At 42.0% G+C, this 25,206-nt stretch overlaps 3 protein-coding genes across 19 annotated transcripts in view; 2 read left to right on the top strand and 1 right to left on the bottom strand.

Annotated features, from left to right (window-relative positions):
- Positions 1-14,523, top strand: part of MDN1 (midasin AAA ATPase 1) — a 168,242-nt gene extending 153,719 nt beyond the window's left edge. For all 4 annotated transcript variants that reach the window (XM_032858123.1, XM_032858121.1, XM_032858122.1 and 1 more), the window contains exons 91-102: positions 1,137-1,238; positions 2,129-2,330; positions 3,524-3,688; positions 4,796-4,953; positions 5,655-5,744; positions 6,666-6,781; positions 7,390-7,564; positions 8,789-8,862; positions 8,964-9,078; positions 10,120-10,183; positions 12,163-12,305; positions 13,132-14,523. In XM_032858123.1, the coding sequence (XP_032714014.1) occupies positions 1,137-1,238; positions 2,129-2,330; positions 3,524-3,688; positions 4,796-4,953; positions 5,655-5,744; positions 6,666-6,781; positions 7,390-7,564; positions 8,789-8,862; positions 8,964-9,078; positions 10,120-10,183; positions 12,163-12,305; positions 13,132-13,320 (1,593 nt within the window). In that variant the 3' untranslated portion in view covers positions 13,321-14,523. The remainder of the gene's footprint in view (positions 1-1,136; positions 1,239-2,128; positions 2,331-3,523; positions 3,689-4,795; positions 4,954-5,654; positions 5,745-6,665; positions 6,782-7,389; positions 7,565-8,788; positions 8,863-8,963; positions 9,079-10,119; positions 10,184-12,162; positions 12,306-13,131) is intronic.
- A 2,262-nt stretch (positions 14,524-16,785) lies between these two features.
- On the top strand, positions 16,786-23,072 carry LYRM2 (LYR motif containing 2). Of its 4 annotated transcripts, none has more exons than XM_032858126.1 (4): positions 16,786-16,879; positions 17,441-17,581; positions 19,613-19,682; positions 22,808-23,072. In XM_032858126.1, the coding sequence occupies exons 1-4, from the start codon at positions 16,835-16,837 to the stop codon at positions 22,891-22,893; spliced, it is 342 nt and encodes a 113-aa protein (XP_032714017.1). In that variant the 5' UTR covers positions 16,786-16,834; the 3' UTR covers positions 22,894-23,072. The 4 variants fall into 4 exon arrangements, with proteins under 4 accessions (XP_032714017.1, XP_032714018.1, XP_032714016.1 ...); XM_032858127.1 differs by having other exon boundaries at positions 22,677-23,072; XM_032858125.1 differs by lacking the exon at positions 22,808-23,072 and having other exon boundaries at positions 19,613-20,303.
- Positions 23,073-24,062: 990 nt separating this feature from the next.
- ANKRD6 (ankyrin repeat domain 6) overlaps positions 24,063-25,206 on the bottom strand; it is a 186,466-nt gene continuing 185,322 nt past the window's right edge. For all 11 annotated transcript variants that reach the window (XM_032858110.1, XM_032858117.1, XM_032858112.1 and 8 more), the window contains one exon: positions 24,063-24,982. In XM_032858110.1, coding sequence (XP_032714001.1) covers positions 24,411-24,982 — 572 coding nt within the window. In that variant the 3' untranslated portion in view covers positions 24,063-24,410. The remainder of the gene's footprint in view (positions 24,983-25,206) is intronic.

Genomic DNA, 25,206 nt, shown 5'->3' with positions numbered 1-25,206 from the left:
TCAGAACCCTGGGATCACGACTTGAGCCAAAGGCAGATGCTCAACTGACTGAGCCACCCAGGCATCCTGAAAGAGAGAATCTTAAGCAGGCTCCAGCTCCCAGCACAGAATCAACCCCAGGCTCAATTTCACAACCCTGAGATATGACCTGAGCTGAAAATAAAGAGTTGATGCTTAAATGACTGAGCCACCCAGGTGTCCCTCTAAGTGTTTTAATTTAAAAAGCAAAGCACTTTGTTCCTTGAGCCAGAATGATGTGTTCTGTGTGTGACCACAAGTCGGGCCACTGGCATGCTGTGAAAAAAGCATTGAAAGTCTGAGGGCCTGCTGCTTACTTACAGTGGTGATTCTGGACAGCTCCTTAAGCCTCTTTGAGCCCAGTTTTCTTTTTCTTTCTTTCTTTCTTTTCTTTTTTTTTTTTTTAAAGATTTTATTTATTTATTTGACAGAGAGAGACACAGCAAGAGAGGGACACAAGCAGGGGGAGTGGGAGAGGGAGAAACAGGTTTCCTACTGAGCAGGGAGCCCTATGCGGGGCTTGATCCCAAGACCCTGGAATCATGACCCAAGCTGAAGGCAGATGCTTAACGACTGAGCCACCCAGGCGCCCCAAGAGCCTAGTTTTCTCACCAGTAATAACACCTGTTTATACTTCTTGTTCCCATCCCCCACATTTATTGAGCACCATTAGGTAGTGCTGAGACTTTTCATTACTTCAAGTCCTCATGGTAGTTCTCTAAGACAGCTGATTATTGTTATTACTTTCTCCATTTTATATTTGAGTTAAGTAAGCTGCAGTAAAGTGAAATGACAGTCTCAAGGGTACATAGGCGGTTGATGGCAGACCTGGTTTCTGGTTGAGGTCTGTCCTACCTTCAGAGTAAGCCATTACATTCCTGGAAACAAGGAACTAATCAGCCTTACACAGCAAAGTCACTCGAGAGGGTACCCTCTGGATCTCAGTGCTCTTGTTTTTGCCCAGGGCCCAGGCCTTAGTCACATGTGAGTTCCCGAGCAGGGAGGCAGGTGTGACTCGCAGAGGAGAATGCTAGAGAAGCTGTGTGTAATCCAGTGCAGTAACCAGGTGCTCGTACAGCATCTTCCACCCTCATTCTCTTTTGGCTTTCATTTCCTAGGAACACGGGAGTGGAGCTGCGGACGCAAACCAGGCAGAAGGCCATGAATCCAACTTCATTGCCCGGCTGGCTTCCCAGAAGCAGACCAGGAAAAACACACAGGTCTCTATCCCTCTTCAAGCTGTGTGGTTTAAAAAAAGCCAGGCTCCGAGGCTTTGCTGTCTCCCCAAATGTGATGGTGGCCACAGGAAGCAGATCAGGATCCTGGGCTTCTTCCCTGTCGGGGCATGAACACACACACACACACACACACACAGGCACGCACACACCCCTCTCCTCTCTATTTCTGCTATGCAGCCTAAGAGCCAGGTGTTGGCTGCTGTTGCCCAATACTAGCCAGTCTTTTTTCCATTGTCCTTACTCTATTGTGTTTTAAAAATAAGGTTTTTAATATTTTTATTTATTTATTTATTGCAAGCACAATTGTGAGTAGGGGAAGCGGCAGAGGGAGAGAAAATCCCAAGTGGACTCTATGCCCAGCACAGAGCACAACACAGGGGCTCTATCTCATGACCCATGAGATCATGACCTGAGCCAAAAATCAAGAGTTAGATGCTCAACCAACTGAGCCACCCAGGTGCACCTATTAGGGTTTTTTTTGAGTGGCATATAATTCATGAACATGAAATGAAGTTCCTATATAAAAAGCAATCCCCTAAAAAGCTTCCGTCTTATTCCTGTCCTCAAGCCACTTAAGAGAAGGTTGGTGCTACTAGTTTTGTCTTGTTTTACATGTATTTTTGCATATGTAGCTTATGTATGGATGTGTCCTACCTTCCTTGTTTCTTCCTTGCCTTTCAGATATAAAGTATATCATACAGATCAGTCTGTATTTGTGTATAGAGATCTGCCCATTCTTTTTTGAATAGCTGCACTGAATTCCATTTTTCTGTGGTTGTACCTCATTTAGTAAACCTGCCCCCTGTGGATGTACGTTAGTCATTTTGCCATTATAGACAAAGCTCTAATGAATTTCCACCTATTTCCCGCAGAGTTTCAAGAGGAAACCTGGACAGGCTGACAATGAGCGCTCCGTGGGTGATGAGAGTGAGCATGTCCATAAGCGACTTAGGACTGTGAATATGGAGAGCCACAGTGAGCAGGGGCCAGCCCAGCCCCAGGCCCAGCTGGAGGACGCAGATGCATTTGAGCACATCAAAGACGGCAGTGACCCTTACGATGCACAGACATACGGTATGGTTCAGGGAAGGCTTCTGCTCTGCTCACTCAGCTCTCTCTGAGAGTTTCAACTCTATGACCGTTTGCCCAGCAGATAAAGAAATTCATCTTAGGAATGGGTAATGGCTTTTTTGGAACTATTTTCTCTCTAAGAAGAATTATGCAGGAATGCAGTTTGGTTTTGGTGTAAAAACGTATCTGTGACCAAGTGTAAGTGTTCAGGGTTTTGGGGTCTGGTGTAAGTCTTACATATCCTTGCTAACAGTTTGCCACATCCAAACCTAGTGCTAATCTTGGGGTTTCTGAGTACTGGCCATTCCTTCATAGTCACTGTGAGGTCACTCCCTGCAATGGCAAGAGCTGTGAACTAGGAATGTTTGTGTTCTCTCAAGTGAAAAGAGAAAAACTTCACGTACAAAGAGGAGTGGTCAGTCATTACTCAGTCTCTCTTTCTGTTCTCTTGGTGACTTTTTAATATTTTATTCCTAACATGTAAACTGGTGTTAATATATCTATGTTATATCTATGAGCATTGTTTCCTATATATATATTGATATATTGGTGTTAATATATCTTGTTATATCTATGAGCATTGTTTCAGAGATGATTGTTCTATCATGAATTATTTTCTCCCTGTCTTCACTTTTTAGAAAAACAAAACAGTAATAATAATTGCTACCATGAATTGAGCTCTTGCTTTGTACCAAATACAATTCCAAGTATTTGCTAAATGATCATGAAATTTTTCCAATAATCTTATGAGTAACAATAGTTCCATCTTATAGATGAGCATACTGAGGCCAAACAAGTTTAAGAACTTGTCCAAGATCACAGAGCTCATCCTCAACTTGGTTTTTCTGTGTCCTCTGTTACACTCTTAATCATTACAGGTTCTCTACTCATAACTTGGTAATGTAGGATAATTCCGTTAGCTGCTCTTAGTCAGGTGTCCAGCCTGTTTTTTCTGCTTCAGTTTCTTTTAAGAGCGGTAAAAACCTAGCTAAGCATCTTATTTGTGTGGTCAGGAGGTCAGGAGGGCATCCAAGGCACAGAGAAGCCAAGCACTGTGTTCATGCCTCATAGCTGGTCGGCGGAGAACCAGCAGGAATAAGATCTTGGGAGCTTAAAATGACAAACTGTACCCACTCTTGATTACTTTGTTCTGCAAAGACCTAGCCTCTCTATGTGTTTGTGTTCTTTATTGGCAGATGTGGCCAGCAAGGAGCAGCAACAGTTTGCAAAAGATTCCAGGGGGGACCAGGAAGAGGAGGTAGAGGATACCTTCGTGGACACGGAGGAGGAGGAGCTCCAAGCAGCAGATGTGGAACAGCTGAAGCCGGAGGAGGTTAAGTCAGGGACCACGGCGAGCCCTGGTGAGTCCTACAGTGAAGAAATCCCTTCTAAGCTGACTTAGAAAAGTCACTTCTTATGTGGTGTGGCCTGATCTGGTTTGTTCTTTCGCCATCCAAACCCATAGCATAGGTGTTCATTTGCATATGATAATTCCACTATATTTCATTTGGGAGTCAAAAGGTGGAGGAGTGGCGTTGGAGACACTATCCTTCAAGGAGACCTCAGAAACCTGAGATTCCGGCAAAAGGCCATCAGTCTTCTTTAAATATGCAAAAAACAAAATAGTACACTTACTTCATTATGACCAGAAGATACACTCTTGATTATTAAAGAAGGGTTTTCAATTATGTGAAAATATGGAATATTAGCATAAAATGCAATAAAAATATTTAAAGAAGAAGAATGGGGAAAATGCATGTGAAAAAATAACCAAACGTCTTACATACAGTTCCATTTCGTGATTGACCAAGTGCTATTACTAAGCAATTTATTTAAAAATAAATAAATAAAGGACATGCTTTTAACACATTAAAAAAACAACTTTATCAGCAGTGGAATAAATGCAAATTCAAAAGAACTTGCCCAATTCAAAAGCCCTTTTTCCTGCTTTATTCGTCTTTTCTTGGGTTTTAGAATTGTCGACTTGCCCAGCCATTATATGGCAGTGGGAATGGCATAGCTCTGATGAAAATTAAGAATCCAGACTTTGCCTCTTCCTCGCGTTATAGGTTGAGGCAAATTATTCATATTTTCTTTGCCTCAGTGTTCTCATTTATAGAATGGAACTATGACTTTTAGGTTTTGTTTTTATCAAAGTTCTACATGCACGTACTTTAACGAATCACAGAGTCCTACAAGGCTTATCAGGATAAATGGCAGTCTCCCCTATTTCCCTTTATTGCAGAACAGCTGCCTTCAACATCACGGTGGGGAGGAGGGGAGGGGAGGGGAGTCAGAATTGGAAGTGACTGACCCAAAGAGAAGCAACATGTGGAACCCGTATGTAGAAATTTGGTGGATAGTGAAGGAGTAAGGTTTGAGTAATTGTTAGGACAGGCAGGCAGTTGTGAAGGCTCATCTCCGTGTAGTTTTATGGTAAGTACAACTCTGTCCTTGTGTACCAATAGGTTTTGATGAGATGGAGGTGGAGACCCAAGCTGTTAAAACAGAAGACCAAGATCCCAGGACCGACCTATCCCATGAGGAGACGGAGAAGGAGAAAGAGAGAAGCCGAGATTCGACCATTCACACAGCCTGTCAGTTCCTCACGGACACAGTTTTCCAGGTATGAAAATTTTCACAAATCACTGCTTTAATAAGTTAGTAAAATGTAGTTATAAATTGCTTTTAAATTTTTGTCTTTAGAACTTCGTGGTATATCTGGTTTAGAGGTATCTTCCCTTCTCAAGGTCTTTTGGAAAACTGTCAGCGTGACCAGTTTTCTCTAAACAGGTGACACTTTCCAGCAGTTCATCCCAGCGTCGTAGTGGGTGGCCTGTCCCGGCCTGACCGTGGTGGTGGGTCTCGTCCTCCAGCCTCAGCCTCTCACGTTTACTCTTCTCATGTCCAGCGTCCTTGTGTGAGAAGCCTATAGGGACAGTTCGCAGTTTATGCTGATGGAAGGAGCAGGATCTTTGGCTTAATGCCCGCATTTTAAGAAGAGCAGACTTAATGGCGTTTTCCCTAATTGTTTGACTTAATAGAGTCTTGATTAATCAAAGAACATTTTGATATTAATACCTTTGTGGGTTTTTTGTTTTGATTTTGCTGGATGGATTTCTTCTAAATGGTGAATTTCCTTTATCTTGTGTCTACAAAATGGGAAGCAGTTGTCTGGCATCTTCTTATTGTGCCATTAAATTGCTTAAGCTTTGTGTCTCAGGGGTATGTATTTGTAATTCATACTGCTCAGAAGAAGGCAGCCAGTGGTAATGAGTTGGTGATTTCAACCTAGGCTGCCTCTTATCTGTGGCTTTTTCTCCTTAGCCCTTTTTAAAAGACATCAGTGAGCTAAGACAGGAGCTAGAGAGACAGCTGGAAATGTGGCAGCCGCATGAATCTGGAAACCCAGAAGAAGTAAGTCACTGGTTTTTTCATAAGATAATCTTGTTTTTTGTTTGTTTGTTTGTTTTGTTTATTTGTTTTTTTAAAGATATAGCAAGCTTAACAGGTTCTTAGCACCAGTTACCTTTGTACAAGGGACTGAGTGTACGGAGCCTACGTCCATCCATTGCTTTCTGCCTACTTTCCCACTCAGTATGTAGCTTAATTAAAACAGAAAAGCTGATGTATTTATTTCCTTGAGTTCCTATTGCTCACTCTATAATAGATAAAACAGATAGGACAGTGATTGAAAAATGGCACAAAATATGTCTTCCTCAGAATAGGCTATCTGAACTATTTATTGCTGGCTGACTTAATATGCCAGCACAGATTAACCAGAAGCTTTGTTTTTAATTAGAACTTTATTAAGGACTTTGCATCCTCAATTTACTATCTATATACATGTTTGTGCCTGCTGTCATCATTCCTACTGCAGACCTGTGTGAGGGCTCTGCCATAGTTGGAGCTTTGTGTCTAGGGTAGAAGCACATTGTTGAGAGACTTGCATTCATCACTCTTGCTTTTGAAACATAACCCTGAGAGCCACAGTTCCGTGGCTGGATCTGCTGCCGCCATCATTACCCATCCACAGTGCCCCACCCACACAAAGTGCCTTTGTAGATGGTGAGAGTAAACTGCTGAGATGGCTACAAATTCCATTATTTTCTGCCTTTTTCATCCTTTCTGAACCAAGGGTTGTGGTTTCGGTGGAAGAGGGGACGTTTTTAAGGACATGAACTAGCTGGCAGCTTGCTAAGAGACGCTCTCAAGTTAGCTTCTGTTGACAAAGTTCATGCTGGTCATTTTCTACCGCTCTGCTTCAAGCCTCATCTTGCCCTCATGACTTTGGCTGGCTCCGATGTTCTCTGGGTAACTTACTCGTTGTTGTCGCAGGAGAAGGCTGCAGCTGAGATGTGGCAGAGTTACCTGGCCTTAACTGCGCCGCTTTCTCAACAGCTGTGTGAGCAGCTTCGTCTCATATTAGAGCCGACCCAGGCAGCCAAGCTCAAGTAAGTCTTCTCCCCTGGCCTCACTCACAGTGCCCTGAAAAGATGGCAGTGTCAACTTTTCTATTGAGCTCAACCCCTAGTCACTTAAAAGTGCTGGCTTACGATGGCCGTTTGTGCTGCACAGGCACCGGAATATGGCACTCTTTACCTTGTTTCATGTTATCGCTAAACACTGAAGTGTCTTTGAAGTTCGGTTATGAACGCAGTTCCTTTGATCTGTTAACATCTGATGGGAAAATTGGCTGAGCCTTTGGGTGGCTATATGGGCTCCCTGCATGTGTCACTCACCTGGATCTTTTCAAAGATTTATCCAAACTCAGTTTCTGAACAGAAAAAAGTCCAAGACTTAATAAGTACAAACAAATTTTTCTAATTTTTAAAATGTGTCTTAGCATTCCTGAAAGAACCTAATTATTATTACCTACATACCCAGTTTTCCTGGCTGCCCTCAGCTCTCAATGGACAGTAACGCCTGCATGTGCCAGGTTACTGGTTATTTGCTATTATTGGTTATAAGGTATTACAATGTAATTGTATTTTTTTTAAAAAATTATCAGAGGATGAGCAGCTGCTAACCAATCTTGGTCCCATTTGGGTAAATTTAATAGAGGAGACTATCGAACCGGGAAGCGGCTGAACATGCGGAAGGTCATTCCATACATCGCTAGTCAGTTTCGGAAAGACAAGATTTGGCTTCGAAGGACCAAACCCAGTAAACGCCAGTATCAGATTTGTTTGGCCATTGATGACTCTTCTAGCATGGTAGACAACCATACCAAACAGGTAAGGAACCCCAGAGCTGGTTTAATGAGTAATTGACAGCAAGCCATGCTCCATGGCCACCCAGAAGTTTTAAATATGTCTGGCCGAAAGCACTTTGAAATACCAGTTACCGTTCTGAGAATTTGATACCGTGCTTGGGAAGACCTAAAAAAAAGATTTTTTTTTTAAAGACCTAAAATTTTTAAAAGAAGTCAAAAGGGCGGTTTCAGGATGTCTCAGATAATTTGGTCCCTTACTGTTGGAGGCTTCTTAATTTGTGTTGTTTTTTTAGCCTTGCTGTGCTCCTGTCTAGTTCCAGAAGAATAATTCTGACAATGTTTATTTTCCACAAAATGCAGTGTACTGTTAAACTATTTTTTTATGACCGTGCACAACATAATATCTGAATATCATTTTTAAAGAGTTCAGCGTACATCTCTTTAAGTCTGAAATTATCTGGAGTTAGTGCTCTGTTACTATTCACAAGACTTAAGAGCCTGAATGGAATTACTTAGGCTACCACCGTATGGCCACTGAAGAGGGATGTTTTTTGCAGTGATGCTATTACCTAGTGTGAACCAGTGAGCAACCTACATCTCTAGCAACCTACGCTCTGTAGAGAAAGAGTGTGACCTGTGAACCCAGGTTAGGTCCAAGTTCCTCACTCTTTACCTCATGACATTTGATCAGTTTATTTCCTTCTTATGTGTCAGTTTCATCTTATGAAAAATGAGAATTGTAACAGAACCTCATACAGAGTTGTGAAAATTAAATGAAGTATGTACTTAGCACTTGATATGTTTGAGTAAGTGTTAGTTGCTACAAGTATCATCATCTTTTTAATGAAATTTAAATTCTAAAACTCTGCTGTCATTTATATATGGGTTAAAATACATTGGTTTTTAAAATCTTTTACCAATAAGAGATGCTTTTTAGGTAGTGCCCCCACCCTGGGGAAATTGCTAAAAATTTTATGGACCTAACCTCTTAGGACCATGTTTATTAGATGATGTCTAGAGCGGACCTTCACTACTAGTGTAATGGATTCTGGGTTCAGGATTTGTGCTATTAGCCCCAGTCTACAGCCACCGTGGCCTCTAGGTTGATTGTGAATAGCCATGTTGATGTTCCCTGTGGGCCAGGCAAAAATATTATTTTCTGTGGGACTCCTGGGATAAAAAAGGTTGAGAGGCACTAGAGGATATTCTGATTCTGTCAGCCTAAGCTTAACTTTCTATTTCATAGCTGGCATTTGAATCTTTGGCTGTGATTGGAAACGCTCTAACCCTCCTGGAAGTGGGTCAGATTGCCGTGTGCAGGTAAGGGTGCCTTCTAATCCCAGTGGAAAAATCAACCTCCTTTTGTTATGTTGGTCATTACAAAAAATAACTTCCATTGTATTTGGTTTTTCTCTCTGTAGTTTTGGAGAGTCTGTAAAGCTGTTACATCCATTCCATGAACAGTTCAGTGATTCCTCAGGGTCCCAGATTCTGCGACTCTGCAAATTCCAACAAAAGAAAACCAAGATTGCTCAGGTATGCTGACGACATCAATGTCCTCTGCACAGTCATTCTTAAGTGTGGGAAGAGACATAATTTTTATTCTTTAGTTAAAAAAAATTTTTTTAAGGTTTTATTCACTTTTTTGAGAATGATAGCACAAGTTGGGGGAATGGGCAGAGGGAGAGGGAGAAGCAGATTTCCCGCTGAGCAGAGAGCCTGACTCAGGACCCGATCGTAGGACCTTGAGATCATGACTTAAGCCGAAGGCATATGCTTAACCGACTGACTGAGCCACCCAGGCGCCTTAGAGACATAATTTTTAGCACTCTCTCCTCCCCAGTATGATTTTAGAACAGGTAAAATTTCCAGTGGAGAACAGTTCTAAACTTCAGCCTAAGCACCACTGAAATAGAAACTTCCTTGGCAACCTATTAGCAAACAGGTGTGACTTCTTTTTCTCAGTTACTCAAAGATTGACATTGTGTCACTAATTTTTCTGGCTCCCTAGTTTTTGAAAGATTTAGAACTTTGGCAAAGATAAACCATCTTCCCATGCCCTTAATGGGCCGATTTCTCTCTCCTATTTAATTTAGCCTAGAGAAAAAAATGATGTAAAAAATACCCAATGACTTACTCAGGATGACCTAAGTTCAAAACACAGCATAGGATGATAATTTTGTTCTCGCCATGTCTGCCCTGATTTAGCCTACTTTCTTTTTGTTGCACTAGACATTAGTTATTGTCTTCTGAAAGGAGACCGCTGTTTCAGTAGTGATGTCTTATCTTTGCCCCCCAGGGGAAGTATCTTTTCCTTGGGGGTGTTACAGAACACTAGTGGTGTGTATGCCAGAGATGCAGGTCTGTGCTGGAGAGCTCCAGAACCCAAGGATAGATGCCAGCAGTGCAAGGATCGTCTGTTCCTAGTACAGGTGGCTGGAAGGGGCCTTGTCATTGCCTCTAGATCTGAAAGGTTACTTGATCATAACTTAAGAGTCAGGAGGAATTTCAGTCTCGGTGACAATGGGAAGAGAGTTTCAGTGGTTTAATAACAGCCCATCTCTGGTTCTGCTTTAGTTTCTCGAGACCGTAGCCAGCATGTTTGCTGCTGCTCAGCAGCCCTCACAGAACGCCGGTCCAGGTGAGCTGCAGTTCTTCGTCTTTACCAACACAAAGCCTTTCTTTTGTATGTATTCACAAGCTGCTTGCTCCATCCCCCTGTACCCATGACCATCTCTTAGAGTGTATGCTCTCGAGGAGAAGGTAAGCAGGAGCTGGAGAGGTGTGAGGTATTCATGTTAATTTTGTACTCAACCATTTATCCATCCAGAAACTTTTATTGAACCCCCTACCCAAGAGGCTTATAACCAATGGAGGAATAGATATGAATTAATTATAGTTGACCCTTAAACAATGTGGGAGGTGCCAGTTAGGAGCGCCAACCCCCTGCACAGTTGAAAACCCATATATAACTTTTGACCCCTCAAAAACTTAGCTACTAAGAGCCTACTGTTGACCAGAAGCCTTTATTGATAACATACAAAGTTAATTTAGCAATTGTGCATATTATATGTATTTTATACTGTAGTTTTTATAAAGATTTTATTTATCCATTTGAGACAGAGTGAGAGAGCAATGGGGAGGAGCAGAGGGAGAGAGAGAAGCAGACTCTCTGCTGAGCAGGAATCCCAGGGCAGGGCTCGATCTCAGGACTGGGAAATCATGACCTGAGCTGAAGGCAGATGCTTAGCCAACTGAGCCACCCAGGCGCCCTAATACTGTATTCTTACGATAAAGTAAGCTAGAGAGAAATGTTAAGGAAATCATAGGGAAGAGAAAATATATATGCAGTACCTACTGTAAGATACCTGCATGTAAGTGGGCCTACCCTCACAGTACAGACCTGTGTTGTTCAAGGGTTAACGGTTCTTCGTTGTGAACTGGTATATACTTAGTAGAGTTCAGAGTTGTGAAGGTGGAGCAAGGCGTATGGAATTTAGTATAAAGAACATTCTGTAGTATTTTACTGACAGAAGCAGAGAAGGACATAATGCAGAAACCAGCTAATCCAACAATGATTGACTTAGGGCTTGGAACACCCCAGTTCTTCTTTCAGCTTGTTCTGAAATCTCTGTCATGATTATAGCATGGAGAACCTTCTTGTGTAAAGCAAGTCTCTAACACCTCTCAACACCTTCTGAACTTCCTTGACAGAGAAAGACTGCCTGCTCTCAAGCATTATTGTCTTTCATTGGAAACAGCTTTTTCTTTTTTTTTTTTTTAAGAGTAAAAACTTTTTTTTTTTTTTTAAGATTTTATTTATTTGAGCGAGAACACAAGCAAGGGAAGGAGCAGGCTCCCTACTCAGTGGGGAAGTAGGGAGTAGGGAGCCTGATTCAGAGCTCGATCACAGGACTCCAGGGTCATGATTTGAGCCGAAGGCAGATGCTTAATTGACTGAGCCACCCAGGCTCCCCAGAGAGTTAAAAATTTTTAAGTGCTTTTATTCGTGATTTATTTTAATGGCCCCCTCCACTTAAGTTTTCATTTAAATGGCTCTTTCTCAAGAAGAGAAAAATACACAAATTAGTTACAAGAAATTTGAAAGACCAGTTCCAGGTTCCTGATTTGGGCACTTTCATCTACTGGCCTACTCAATACTTTTGAGCTGTTGCAAGAGGCAGAGGGAGAGAGCGTCTTAAGCAGGTTCCACATCAAGCACAGAGCCCAACATGGGGCTCAGTCTCACGAACCCCAGATGATGATCTTAGCTGAAGAGCTGGATGCTTGATCGACTGAGCCTCTCAGGCACCCCTACTTTATAACCATAAATATGTTTTAATTCTCCTCTGTTGCTATACAATGAAATTGACCTAATGCGACAGGGACATTGTTTTACTGGCCGAAGCTGCATAGGTCTTTTGCAGCCTTATGTCTGACTGGGGCATCTGAAGTAATGTCCCTTTTGCCTATGTCCAGAATTCATCAGTTTCAGACATCTGTTTGGTTAATAGAACAGAGAAAGCCTACACTAACATGTCTTCAAGTCAGTTTGAGTTGTTAAAAGTGCGATTTTTGTTTTGTTCCCTTTTTCCTTTCCTGCTATGTGTTCTACTCTAGAAACCGCACAGCTCCTCCTGGTGGTCTCTGATGGACGTGGCCTTTTCCTCGAAGGCAAGGACAGAGTCCTAGCGGCAGTCCAGGCTGCCCGGAATGCTAACATCTTTGTCATTTTTGTTGTACTGGACAATCCCAGTTCCCGGGTGAGTGACCACTAAAAGTTGCTTTATCTGGGGATAAAGTGGGGATTCCCTTCAACCTGTTCTATCTGAAATCTGTCACAGCTCCTACTGATGTCCTGTCATATGATATTAGTTTTTTGCAAATAACCTAGTGAGGGTAGGGGTCATTATTCCCACTTTCCAGTGAAGGCCAGAAACACAGACTATAGGTAACGAGTAGGAAAACCAGAATTCAGACAGATTCCAGAGACCACCCTCCTAACCACTTGCTGGCCAACTCCTACTCTTGTGTCATCTTTGCCCTCCGCAGTGTGTCCTTGCAGGCATTGCAGCCTTGATACCGTTCTTGCCCACTTGAAACCGTAGACCAGCCCATTCCTGTTCCTTGGATCCCAGCAGTGCCCTTCTCAGAGCAGGATGCAGCGGTGCTCAGTGAAAGATGCTCACGGGGCAGTTCTGTTCCAGGGACAGCACTGTCTCTGCAAGCCACATTAGGGCCTGGATAACAAGTGGGAAGACTTACTGTGAATTACTCCAAATAGTAAATGAGAGAATACCCTTATAGGAAAATTGGATTTTCTTGTCTGCCCTTTTCCCTCCCTTTCAGTGTCACTTCTCCTGGAAAAGGTGCACAGAAAGGGATCTGCCTTCTCAACAGGAGTTCTAAAAATTGTTCCTTAGTAATAAAAGCTAATAAAAAAAAAGTAAAAAATAAAAATAAAAAGCTAAGCAATAAAAGCTTTAGCAGACTTGATATAGGGGACCTAAAGATCGTTAGTGAAAGAGATCAGGGAAAAGCTAGTCAGGGATACTGTTTTATTAATTTCAAAATGTTTTCTGTTGACAGGATTCTATCTTGGACATTAAAGTACCAATATTTAAAGGACCTGGAGAGATGCCCGAAATCCGATCCTACATGGAAGAGTTCCCATTCCCCTTCTATATCATTCTTCGTGATGTGAATGCGCTCCCTGAGACACTCAGCGATGCTCTGAGGCAGTGGTTTGAGTTGGTGGCAGCCTCCGACCACCCATAGAGAAGGAAAACAGTCTAAGATGAGACTCTAAACCATGGTCAGACTGCGGCGCCTTTGGCCAGGTGCTCCCTCTTTTGGACAAGTTCTTCTGAACTCGCAGCTCTAAAATATGCTTTTTATCTTAAATCTGTCTGATTTATAAAAATTCACCTAATAATGACAAAGTTTGATTACAATCTACATTTTGTTTTACACTGTGCTTTCTGAGCTAGAGAGAGCCTGGGCCGTCTGCTTTGCCTGGGCTCCAGCTGTCACAGTGAAGGAACTTCAGTGGTTGTGTCTGGTCTTGGAAGGCCCAGCCTAAGAGGAGGCCTGGGCCAAGCTACTTTTGCTCCTCACAGGACCCCTGAACACCTACCTGGAGAAGCCGCTAGGAGAATAGGACGGTTCCAGTCTTTTGGACAAAGGACTAAAGGCAGCTGCCCTTTTGACCCTGCTCTAAGGCTTCACCTTCAAGCCACAGTGTGTATCCGTGTCCTGCCAAAAGACACTGAGCGGCCACTTTCTAGAGTCCTGAGGGTGTGTGTTTTCTCACTGCGTTTCATGTAACAGGAACTGCCTTCTCTTTGAGGGTAGGAGGGTTGGGGTATATGTGTTCTTACTGGATGGTATAAAAATGAAGTGGCTTTTCTGTTGTCCTTCATGGTTGCTGCTTCGGAAGACTATGCAATGATGCAAAGCTGATTGTCCCTTAGGTATCTCATTCTCTCTGTGCCACAGTCCCTGTTGTTGTATTTATTTCTTTATTTTATTTTTTCCTTAGCAATTAAGGGGAAGAATCATTCCTCCACTGCTTTTAAGCTGGACTGAGCCAGCCCCATTCTGGAAAAGAAATGCTGTATTTAGAAAAACTAAGCAGCTACATTTTTTTTCCCCAGTCAAAATACATCAATGGTTTTTAGTCGGTTTTTACTTGGTCAGAAAGCACTGCTTGAATACTTGAAATTATGTGCTGTGTTCTATTTAAGTTGTGGAATGTTCTTTTGTAGACAACATGCCCTGATATAATTGTCTATCTCCACATTTGTTTTCAAATTACACTGTGAAGTTTACCACACTTTTGAGGTGGTCATCAAAGACAAATTGCTTGTTGTTTAACCAAGTGTCCTAAAGCATGTACCTGAGGTTATATCATTTTTTATTCTAAAAAGCTATGCAGCTTATATTCTGAAGATTATTAAATATATACCACTGTTGATATAACTTGTGACCCTTCTGAATGGAAACATGACAGGTGTGTAAAAGGTACGCTAGGGGACGATCTTGCCTGCTCCATCAGTCGGCTGTCCCTGGCTTACGCTGTGCTGCCCTGGTCCGCACAAGGTCCCTGGCTTACTGCCACAAGGGTCTCTCATTTGTGTCTCGTGACCACAGTGGCTGAGCTGACCATGCTGGCCTCGTGGCAGAGGAAAAGGTAAGTTGGTGAAAAACACACTGGCTTGCAAAGATTTTGCTCCAAATGACATGTTTTTTCCACTCACATTTCATTGGCCGTAGCCCTTTGTGATGGGTCAGGTAGGGAAAGACACCACCATTCTGACCAGGATGTGGTCTATCACATCTACCTTTGAAATTGTACCAGGTAAGCTGGAGCTTCCCAGCGGGCACCCAAGAGTACTCTTTTCAGCTTGTGCTGTGATGGGAAAAGGGAGGGAAAGGATACAAAAGATTCTCAAGATACTACAGGGTGTTGGTCCTGCCAGCCAAGTAATAAAATATTCTAGGGTTACATGAAATAACCCCGAACAATTTGTTCAGATCCTAAAAAAATCTACCTTAATGGGCAAAGCCCAAGAAGAAAGATTTAATAAATGTTATCAAAATTAGTGTAGCAATTGGAAAAAAGTTAGACATCCACGTCAAGCCATAAAGCAAACTAGATGGAGTAAATATTTTAAAAGTTAACAATGAAGACAATAATGTAGGATTGCAAAGTTCTTTAGGGGAGAAACTGAAATTGAAAGCTCAAAAGAAAAATACATGACTCATATAGAAACTTTTTAAAACTAATATAAACAACTTTCTTAAAGAACAGGCAAACAAGCCATACAAAATTAGAATACAAACCTGATTACCATAACTGGACCAGTCATGACAATTCACAAAGTGGGTGGCAAGGGCTATTTCATGAATTCTTATAAGAATTTTTATTGCCAACAAGAGAAAACTTCAAAAAGTAGGCATAGTTAGCATCACCCATTCAATACCTGGTCATGTTCCAGAAAGGTAGGCATTGAGAGTGTGTGTGGCAGGTCCTGTTCTCAGTGCATTATGCCCAACGCAACTCTGAGGTAGATCGCATTTCACTTTGTAGATGAGGAAGGAGGCCAGGAGAGGGTGAGGTTGCTGAAACGATACAATTAGGAAAAAGGGACACCAAAGTATTCCAGCAAGTGGGCAATCAAGTAAATGCTCAGCAAATGGGTAACCAAATGAACATTTTTGGCTGTAATTCAGAAAATTCTATTTGACAAACTATAGCAAAGATTCACCAACCCTACCTACTTACATAAATTGAAGGCATGTGTGTGTTGGGAGGATAAAACAATTATGAGGAAATAAAAGCTTAAGTTGTGGGGACATTCAGTTCCTCATTACTAGTGATACAAAATTGTTATAACTACAATGGAGCAGCTATTTAAAACCTCAGAATTAATGAGAAAATAAAGGGAAACTTTGTTGAAGTAGAGTTGGGAGACTAGAAAGGAAAGCTGGACCAACCACTCAGTGTCCCTTCCAGGAAGAGTGATGAATTACACAGACATGCCAGTTATAGATCCCGCAGGTCGACAGTTAAGAAACAATTACAGGCCCCAAGAGGGAAAAAGATGTGAGAGGCGCAGTGTGCAAGAAATCAGCTACCCTTGCAACTCCATGAAAAATCATCTTGCCTTTTCCCAATGGACTTTTCAAAACAACTGCTTCTCAACTTCCATCTCTGTAAAATAAGTTCCTCTCCTTTATCAGGCTTGCCTGTAGTTTTTCCATAGCTTACATGTCCCCAACTGCAATTCTCTATTCCCAGGTAACCCGCTTTTGTTGGTAAAATAACCTTACAGTTAAGAAGAACATAACTAACGGCAACCAAGAAGATGCCACCATGGTTGCAAACAAAAGACCAGGATGAAAACAAGGAAAAAAAGACAAAAGAACAGGACACAAACATTAAAATTTTTATTTCTAACTATGCACATGTAAAAAGCTCAATGGGAATACGGTTTCACCCCTCACTAACTTAACCAGTGCCAGGAACTGGGGCAGTTGCCTTACCATTCCTATTATCACAAATTTGTGACGCAAGAACTGCTATCCCCCTCGCAACCCCCAGAAAGTGTATTCTAGGACAAAACTGCCCAAAGCTTTATAGCTTCAGTTCAGACAAAGTGTGATTTGGCAGCCAACTGTAACCAGCAGACTGTCTCCCGGGAAACCAGGCTAGCCCCGCCCCCGGTTACACCGCCACTTCCGCTCCTGCGCACTAGAGTTCTAGGGAGACCGGTGCTACCTGGAGGAAATGGCTACTTCTCGCTTACCCCCGGCGACACTGACGTTAAAGCAGGTAGAGCCCGTTTTTGTCAGCCTTTTTAGGGCAGCTTTCCTTGATCTGATCTCAATTATCCACCCCACCCTGCGGAGTGGGTCGCGGGGGCGGGACTTCCTAATGCGGAAGCCGGCTGTAGGGGTGGGGAGGAGGGGGCTGCCCTTTGGCCCTGGCTGGGTTCCTGAGGCGGGCGGGCTGTGGATATCTTGGAACTTTGATGCCTCGGCCACGGTGAAGTCTGAGCTATGGTAAAGAGTGAGATCGCCAAAGAATTTTAACTGCGTTGGTTTAAAAAAAAAAAAAAAAGTGCTGTTACTGTAGTTACAGCCTCTAGTAACTGGTAGTCTTTTCTCTGCTCAGTGGTCATCTCTTGATGATAAGGGTTCTTAGGTTTGATAAAGGAGTAAGCAAACAGCCCAAATATACTCTTTGCCTTTTTCTTAAAAGGGAAGTTTTTCTTTGTCCTTTTCAAAATTGACGACCAGAGAGAAGTCATCTATTTTGTTTGGTTTCCTAAAGTACAGCCCTCTGGGCTGTAGATTTTGCAGTTGTAATTGACATTTCTCCTCCTCTCTACAGTTCATGAGAAGGCAACAAGTTCTCCTTCTCTACAGAAGGATTTTGCAAGCAATTCGCGAAGTTCCAAATGATTCTGATCGCAAATACCTGAAGGACTGGGCAAGGGAAGAATTCAAAAGAAATAAAAGTGCCACTGAAGAGGTGAGAACAAGATCATGGTGAGGACAAGCCCTGACCATTTTGTGTTAGTTAAAATTTTTTTTTTTAAGTTTAATAGACATTTTGGAATATAGGATCATGGAGATATATCTACATCTTCATCATTCCTTTTAATGTTACCAATTTTCCACTCAAATGATATTTGAAATTTTATGATCTTTACAGTATCATCACCTGACTTTTCTGTTAAATCAGATATACATACACACATGTGAAAAGATTATAAATAAGACAGCATGATGGTTTGGGAAGTATGATGACTGGGGTTTATGAAAGCATGCCAAACACTGTGCAGTTTGGGGTTTTCCCAATACACAGTAGCTCCAGTTCTCTGTGTTGGTCCCTAACAAATGAAATGATAGAGCTGTACCTAGTGTAACCAAGTAAAATAGTGACCAGCTTTCACTTTCTTCTACAGGACACAATCCGGATGATGATTACTCAAGGCAATATGCAGCTCAAAGAGCTAGAAAAAACCCTTGCTTTGGCAAAATCTTAACTGTAGCATTATTCTGAAAGACTGAATTTCAGAATTTCCATGTGTATCGTTGAGCTGATTAGACTCAATGATGGGCAGCCTAAAAGCAAGTCAAACTGTTCAGTACCTGGAAGAATGACAGAACACGGAGCACGGCACGTCAGAGCAAACAAAAGCACATCAGAACAATCGCCTTAACACTGAAAAACATACCCTTGAAAATGTTTTTGGATATGTCAGCAATTCAAGTAGCAAAAACCAGTACAAGTGGTTAGCACGTACAATCCTCAACATCATTAACCCTCTGGGAAATGCAAATTAAAACCACACTGAAACAGTAACTACCTCCACTGGAATAAATACAACTAAAACAGTTAGTAGCAAATATTGATAAAGATGTAGGGAAATTGGACCCCTCATATGTGCTGTGGGAATATCAAATGGCACAGCCACTCTGGAAAACAGACTGTCAGTTGCTTCAAAGATTAAGTTGACCCACACAAGTCAGCAGTTTCCTCCTAGGTTTATAACCAAGAGAACTGAAAATCTTTCTATAAAAAACTTGTATGGGAATATTCATAGCAGCATTATTCATAATAGCCAAGAAGTAGAAGCAATCCAGAGGCCCATCAGCTGAGAAACGATTAAATACGATGTCTGTAGAATATTATTTAGCAATAAAAAGGAATGAAGTACTGATAACATGTCTGCTACACATGGATGAACCTGAGACCAGTCACTAATGATCACACGTTGTACGATTCCATTTATATGAAGTATCTAAAATAGGAAGAAAGAGGTGGTTGCCCAAGTCTGTGTGGATAGCATGGCAAGTAATTGCTAATGGATATGGGGTTTCTTTTCTGAGTGATGAAAACATTCTAAAGTTACAGTGGGGCTCCTGGTTGCATAACTCTGATTATACTAAAGTCCATTGAATCGTATATTTTGCGTGTATGATATATGAATTATACTTCAGTAAAGGTTTTACAGATTTTTTGGCTGATGTAGAATTGACAGAATACTGTGTAAGTCAATATTTTAAGAAACATACCATATGAGACGTATGGAAGTATACTGACCTCAGGAGATGCCCTGGACCTTTCTTGAAAAAATCCTCCTGCATTACTGAGGGTTGTTGAGGTAGGTTCCTCAGATGGGTCATGATCCAGTCATCCAAGGATTCTCTGAAAACATCATCACTGGGAATATAGATCTTTGTTGGAAAGAAGAGAGAAACTTAATGAACACATTGAGGCACTTGCCAAAAAGAAGAGGCAACAGCATCTGGATGAAACTAATGCAATTATCTTAGCATCCGCATAGAAGTGAGACCGTCAGGGAAGATCCTTGGTGCATTAGGTTCTCCTCCAGTGACAGGAAGAGAAAGTTTGCAGAATACATTGGAGACGAGAAGTTGACCTGAGGATACTCTGACCAAATAATGTACAACAGTTAATTTAGTGAAAGTGAAAGCTTATGGAAGAGGCGGGATTGGCAGTCCCTACAGACGGATGTCCTCTGTTCTTTTACAGAACAGATCTAAAAAGGTAATCCCAGAATCTGACCAGCACCTGAAAAATCTAGGAGAAATTCTGCAGAATGATAAATGGTTACCTAGTACTGGACTGCACACCAGAAGGAAGAGAGAGGCAGAAGGAGGCGTTCATCCATGGCCTGCCTGCATCGCCAGGCTCCACCCGCCCAGCCCACAGGCTCAGCCCACAAGATAAAATAATTCTAAATGTTCTTCAGCCAGGTTATCTAATTCAAAATGCATGAGCTAATTATCAGATATGTACATCGTCTTACATCAGTCAAGCTATTGCCAAGCCATCTGATGGGCAGAAGCCTTTGTGAACAGTCTGTGAACAAAAAGCACTTTCCTTCTTGCAGCGTGATATGCCTGTTCAAGTATAGGCAACTTCTAGTAAATCTAAAATCTTGACACTACAAATCACCTTTTCATGAGGTGTAGAAATCAGTGACTTGGTGACATTCTTCCTAGCAGTGGTGTATGTCAAAGATGTAAGAGCATTTGTGGTTTAAGTTTGTAAGATGCAATTAACAGACGCCAAGAAAACAGAACTTGGGATTTGTTTTTTTTTTTTTTAAATTGGGCGAAACACTACAAAATTGAATTTTCATTTTCCAGAGGCTAAGATTATTATAACCTTTAATAATGGACAGCGTTTGAGCGCTAAATCAATCTTAGGCTAAACAACAGTTTCTCCTCCCCTATGAAACCATGCTCATTAAGATGGCCAGGTTCTAACTCCTGGTAGAACACATTCTATTTAGCATCTTTGTCAGTGTTCTGGCTTAGACAACAAATTACCCTTCTGGGTATTCCCTGTGAACTATACTTGCATGGGGGCGCCTGGGTGGCTGAGTCGGTTTAAGCATCTCAGTTTTGGCTCAGGTCATGATCTCAGCATCATGAGATCGAGCCCTGCCTCAGGCCCTGTGTTGGGCCTGGAGTCTGTTTAAGAGTCTCCCTCTCCCTCATTCCCTACCCACCCTCTAAAACAAAACAACCCCACAACTATACTCTTATCTGAATGTTGGAAGTTTTGTTCCTGAAGTTTAATTTTAAGGTACTTGTTCAGTCTATGTATTTCAACTACAGTAAGTCAAATCTTTATATTAAGATTTTTTAAATATCAGAACTTTCTAGCATGAGGGTAAGTAGCTAGGGCTATCATTTAGCATCCTGAGTATCCCTACGTCATTACCTCCTTTGAAGTGTACCCTCGGGTTGGAAGTTTCTAAACTCAGCACAGGCCTTGCTATGGGTGGGCCTGCAGAGGCCGTTCTCCTGTTTGAGGAAAGCAGCACATACTCTCTGGTGTTTATATTATCGGAGTCACACAAGCAGACACTCAGGAGAGGGTGAGACCCACACTTACCCAAATGCTCTTTAACAGAAGAAAAATGCTAGTCAAACAACAGAAGGAAACGGCTCACATCTACTGTGGAAAAACACTGGGATTATGTAGAGTAAGGTATGGTCCAAGCAGAATAAAACAAACTGTCACTTCGTGCCAAACTCGAAATCACCACAGCCTACTTCCTTCCTTCAGGCAGGCATCTGAGCAATTCTGTCAGGATTAAATTGCTATTTTTGTTTACAAGGAAGAGGAAATTGCTTTTTACCTATTCTGGTTTGCATTAGGGAAATTTCTGTGTTGTTTCCCGATTATGTGTCTCATGGATTTAATATATTCATACTTACCATATTTTGACAATATTACAGAAGAATATTTCCCTTTAAAATCCACAGAAAACAATTTGAAATTTTTTTTCTTACAAGTATTCTAAAAGGTCACTGGTTTTGTCTTCTAAATCTTAATCGATTTGGCTTTTCTATCACAGGAAGATATGTATTTAGCTTTTACGAATAATTTGTTACAAAATGTTATTTTGCCTGCATACAGTTTTAAGCGAGGTTTTGTTCTCTTGGTTCAGTATTTTCTAAAGGTCAACAATTTAAACAAAACCTTAAAGCTTGCACTGAGAAGTATTTACGTAATTGCCAAAATTTATTTTTCATGCAGTACACCTGATTTCTAATTTAAACCAGATGTATTTACCAGAAGTTACCCTTCTATCAAAACAAGGCAAAGTGTGTCTGCATGAAGGCACTCTTTCTGGGAACCATAAATTTGGTCAACCAATCAAAAATATCCACTATATAGTCACACTTTCATTTTTAAAATAAGGATTTTAATATCCATAATGTTGAGAACCATGTTTAATGCTTAGAGGAGACAAATTCAACGTAATAAAAATATTAAATAGAAGACAACATATCTCTCAAGTAGCAGTGCTTGACTGGAAAAAAAAAAAAGATTTAAGCATGAAGACATCAATTTATTTTGGACTCCCAGAGTCAAAAGCAAGATTGGACTTATGTTCAATCTAACCACAGATTTTCGTTTACTCAGTGCAGTAATTCACTAACAAAAACCCCACTGCAGTATTATACCACTTTTCTGTGTTCTACATCATTTTCCCCCGTAGCTATTGAAAGTTCCAGTCTCTGTTTCAAACACGACCCACATGACAGACTCTCAATTAATAGTTTTGCTTCTTTGGAAGAGTACTAGGATGGCATTCACTCATTTGTAGCAGATAGCAGAAGGGAAAAGTAAGACACCTATCAGACCCAAAGTTGAATTTTTGACAATACTAAAGAACAAAGACCCAGTTTTTGAAAATAAGCCATTGGTCTAGAGATGCTGCCACCATTTTGGGTTGGGAGGCTGACTGATGGTGTTCGGTTTCCCTGCCTCTGCTGGGTTTCCCTTCTGTTAGACAAGGAGCCGTGTCATCTGCCAGACCAGGTGCCTTTGACTCTTCTCATTCCTCCCCAGTCTCTTCCCTGGGACCTGAACAAAAATACCCAGTTCGCAGTGATAAGCCACCTCCTTCTGATGGGTGGAGGTTACACAAACAAAATCCTTCCTTCCAAAGCACTCTATGGTTGAGATAAAATTTCATTTGTTTTCAGCATTTCTCAACAAGGATACTTCTTGGGGTAACAGGATGTATTTAATGAGTGAAAAGAACTGCTTAGACAACAACTTCCTATCTCAGGATTTCATCTGAGTATCGGGCAGTTCTCAAGAAACGGACGTGTACTGAGGAAGGATTCTAAAGCTGTCCGTGACGCCTGACTGGGGGACCCGAGAAACTGAAGGTACCATCTCACTCTGGTTCTGCCTCAGGAGCGCAGAGGGGAATGAGGAGACGAAGGCGGCTCTCCACGGAGCAGTGCAACAGGAGTCCCTACAGGAGAACCACACAGCCTTGACGGTAGCTGAGGAACAGGACAAGCTCACAGACAGGAACATCAGCTGGAGAGGACAGGACATTGACTCCCTGTTCGGGTTGTATAATGGTGACCTACACCTAGATCTAGATTTGTTAGGAAGGTCTCTGTCCATAGATTGTCACTATTAAAAAACAAAAACAGGGACGCCTGGGTGGCTCAGTTGGTTAAAAAACAAAAACAGCTGCAAGCCTGATTAGGCAGAAACAAAGGAACTGTAAATATACTGTGTTTTCCTGGGTGTGCCCATGTCAGGAAAACATTTTCTCTTTGGCTCAATGAGCAACATTTTACTCAAAGTTAGGGACAACAGTACTCCGTTCCTGTGCTGTTAGGATGGGGATTTCTGTGCATACATGGAATCTGGAAGAGAGGAATATAATCCCACATACCAAGGGACAAGAAGTATAGAAGAGAAATCCAAAATTCAAGCTACCTAAGCCACTTCTACAACTTTGTATATTCCACAGAGCAGAGCAAAATCCTCGGGGCTCCACAAAGCTGGGAAACAGTGGGGTCTAGCTCAAGTTACTGAATTATTTTACCTTGAAAGAATCACTGCAAAGCAGTGGGAAACTTTTGAGGCTCTTTAAGGACAGGACACAATGAGAAGTGAAATACTTTCAAAAGAAATAGCCTTACTTCTCTATAAAATGTATACTGATAAGTTCAAATTTAGAAAGGTACTCTTGGATAATCGGGTGTGATTAAGGATAGAAGTTTCAGATAGTTTTTAGATGAATGTTTTTCCATTAATCTTTAAAATCAGTAGGATTAATCAATCATAATACTACTGTATTTGGCTGAAAATACAGAAACAATGACCAGTGATTTGAATGTTTCTCATTTGAGTTTATTAACAAACATTCCCAGTGCTATTAGCCAATTCCTCATTAAGTACCCACCGACTCTGCAAAATCTTTTAAGATATACTGGATCTAGTGACATCATGAAAATCTTTTTCTCCTCCAAATCTATTTGATAAGTTTTCATCTGGTTAAAGGGTCAGCATTTGAGAAGTAGGAATCTGAAAGGGGATGTGCGCATCTCAGCCTCAGTTCTTACAGAAAGATACTCTTTTCTGGGCCCAGCGGGTGTGCACCAAAGGAACGGCCAACAGCGTTCACAAGGGATTTGCTTTTCTTCTTCCATTTGACTTATATTATTTCATACATCCTGAATTTTAGGGTTTAGGCTCGACGCATCGTACAGCTGCTTAGCGTGGCTCACCTAATCTGAGCTTTTGAATCTCAGATGACCCTGGTCTGAGGTTATGAATTTGTAATGAAACCTGCAACTAAGCAAGTGTCCCCTGGTTTCAGTCTCACTGTTGAAGTCGTCATAACTTCAGGGCATGGGAAGCTTGCGTCTGGCACATTTCAGAAATTCGACTGTTTTTTGAAAGGCAAGTCCGCCACGTGCGCGATAACAGACATGTTGGCCATAGCTCTTCTAGAGCTGCAAAGCCAGGAATCCCTTCTTGTGCAGCTCCCCAGGTCCTAGTTTTCTTTCTGCACCTTCGTCCTTAGTTTAGCAAGTTCTTCTTCTAAACTTTTAATATGTTCCTTCAGGGTGGCCTTGTCTTGCTGGGCCTTCTGACTGGCTTGGCTTCGTGCTTCCTCAATCTTCCTTTCATACCACTTTTCCATCTGGGTAGAAACGGCCTCAAAAAAATACTGGGTGATCTCCAGAGCTTGGGAGGTGTCTCGAATGTGAGGGGCGGTCTGCTCGCTGCCTGCTGCTGGTGGCGGCAGCCCACAGGGGTTGCTGGGTGCTGGGTGCTGGGTCCGATGCCTTGTCTGACCACTTTTCCCAGACTTCTTGGTTTGGGTGCCTCTGTCAACACAGGGCCCAGCCTGCTGATCATTTCTGGCTGCCTCTTTCAAGGGTAGCAAGGCTGTCTGGACCTTGACATTCCTCAGTCGAGAGCCTGTACAGTCTGAGGAAGACAGCTCCTGCTGTAGTCGGTGGGTAGCGGTGGAGTTGAAGGCCTTTTCCTTGGGCCTCACCACCTGAGGAGAACTGTCAGAAGCTGCTACTGGACCTGCAGTGACCACTGATTGATCCACACCTAGTTTCGGAAGGAAAACAAAACCACATTCACACAGTCCTATAGCTCTGGGTTGGCATTTCAGAGTCCTGATAATCCTATAAACCGTCAGCCTTCCCAAGAGCCCACCACCATGTGCAGTTTTTCCTCTGCCTTCCCCGCTTTCACTTCCCCCCGATGATCATTTTGGCTTGGTAGGGCTTAACAACATTGGTGGCATCTAAGCCAAAAAAGTTGCTGGCCTT

Source organism: Lontra canadensis, unplaced genomic scaffold, assembly GCF_010015895.1.
Source record: "Lontra canadensis isolate GAN:19392208 unplaced genomic scaffold, GSC_riverotter_1.0 scaffold14, whole genome shotgun sequence".
Lineage (NCBI taxonomy): Eukaryota > Metazoa > Chordata > Mammalia > Carnivora > Mustelidae > Lontra > Lontra canadensis.
This window is presented reverse-complemented; position numbering and strand designations above follow the sequence as displayed.

Coding starts and splice junctions, on each gene's coding strand:
- LYRM2 (XM_032858125.1), top strand. CDS start 16,835: ATGGCTACTTCTCGCTTACCCCCGGCGACACTGACGTTAAAGCAG. Junction 16,880..17,440: donor CGACACTGACGTTAAAGCAG/GTAGAGCCCGTT, acceptor TCCTCTCTACAG/TTCATGAGAAGGCAACAAGT. Junction 17,582..19,612: donor ATAAAAGTGCCACTGAAGAG/GTGAGAACAAGA, acceptor GTTCTTTTACAG/AACAGATCTAAAAAGGTAAT.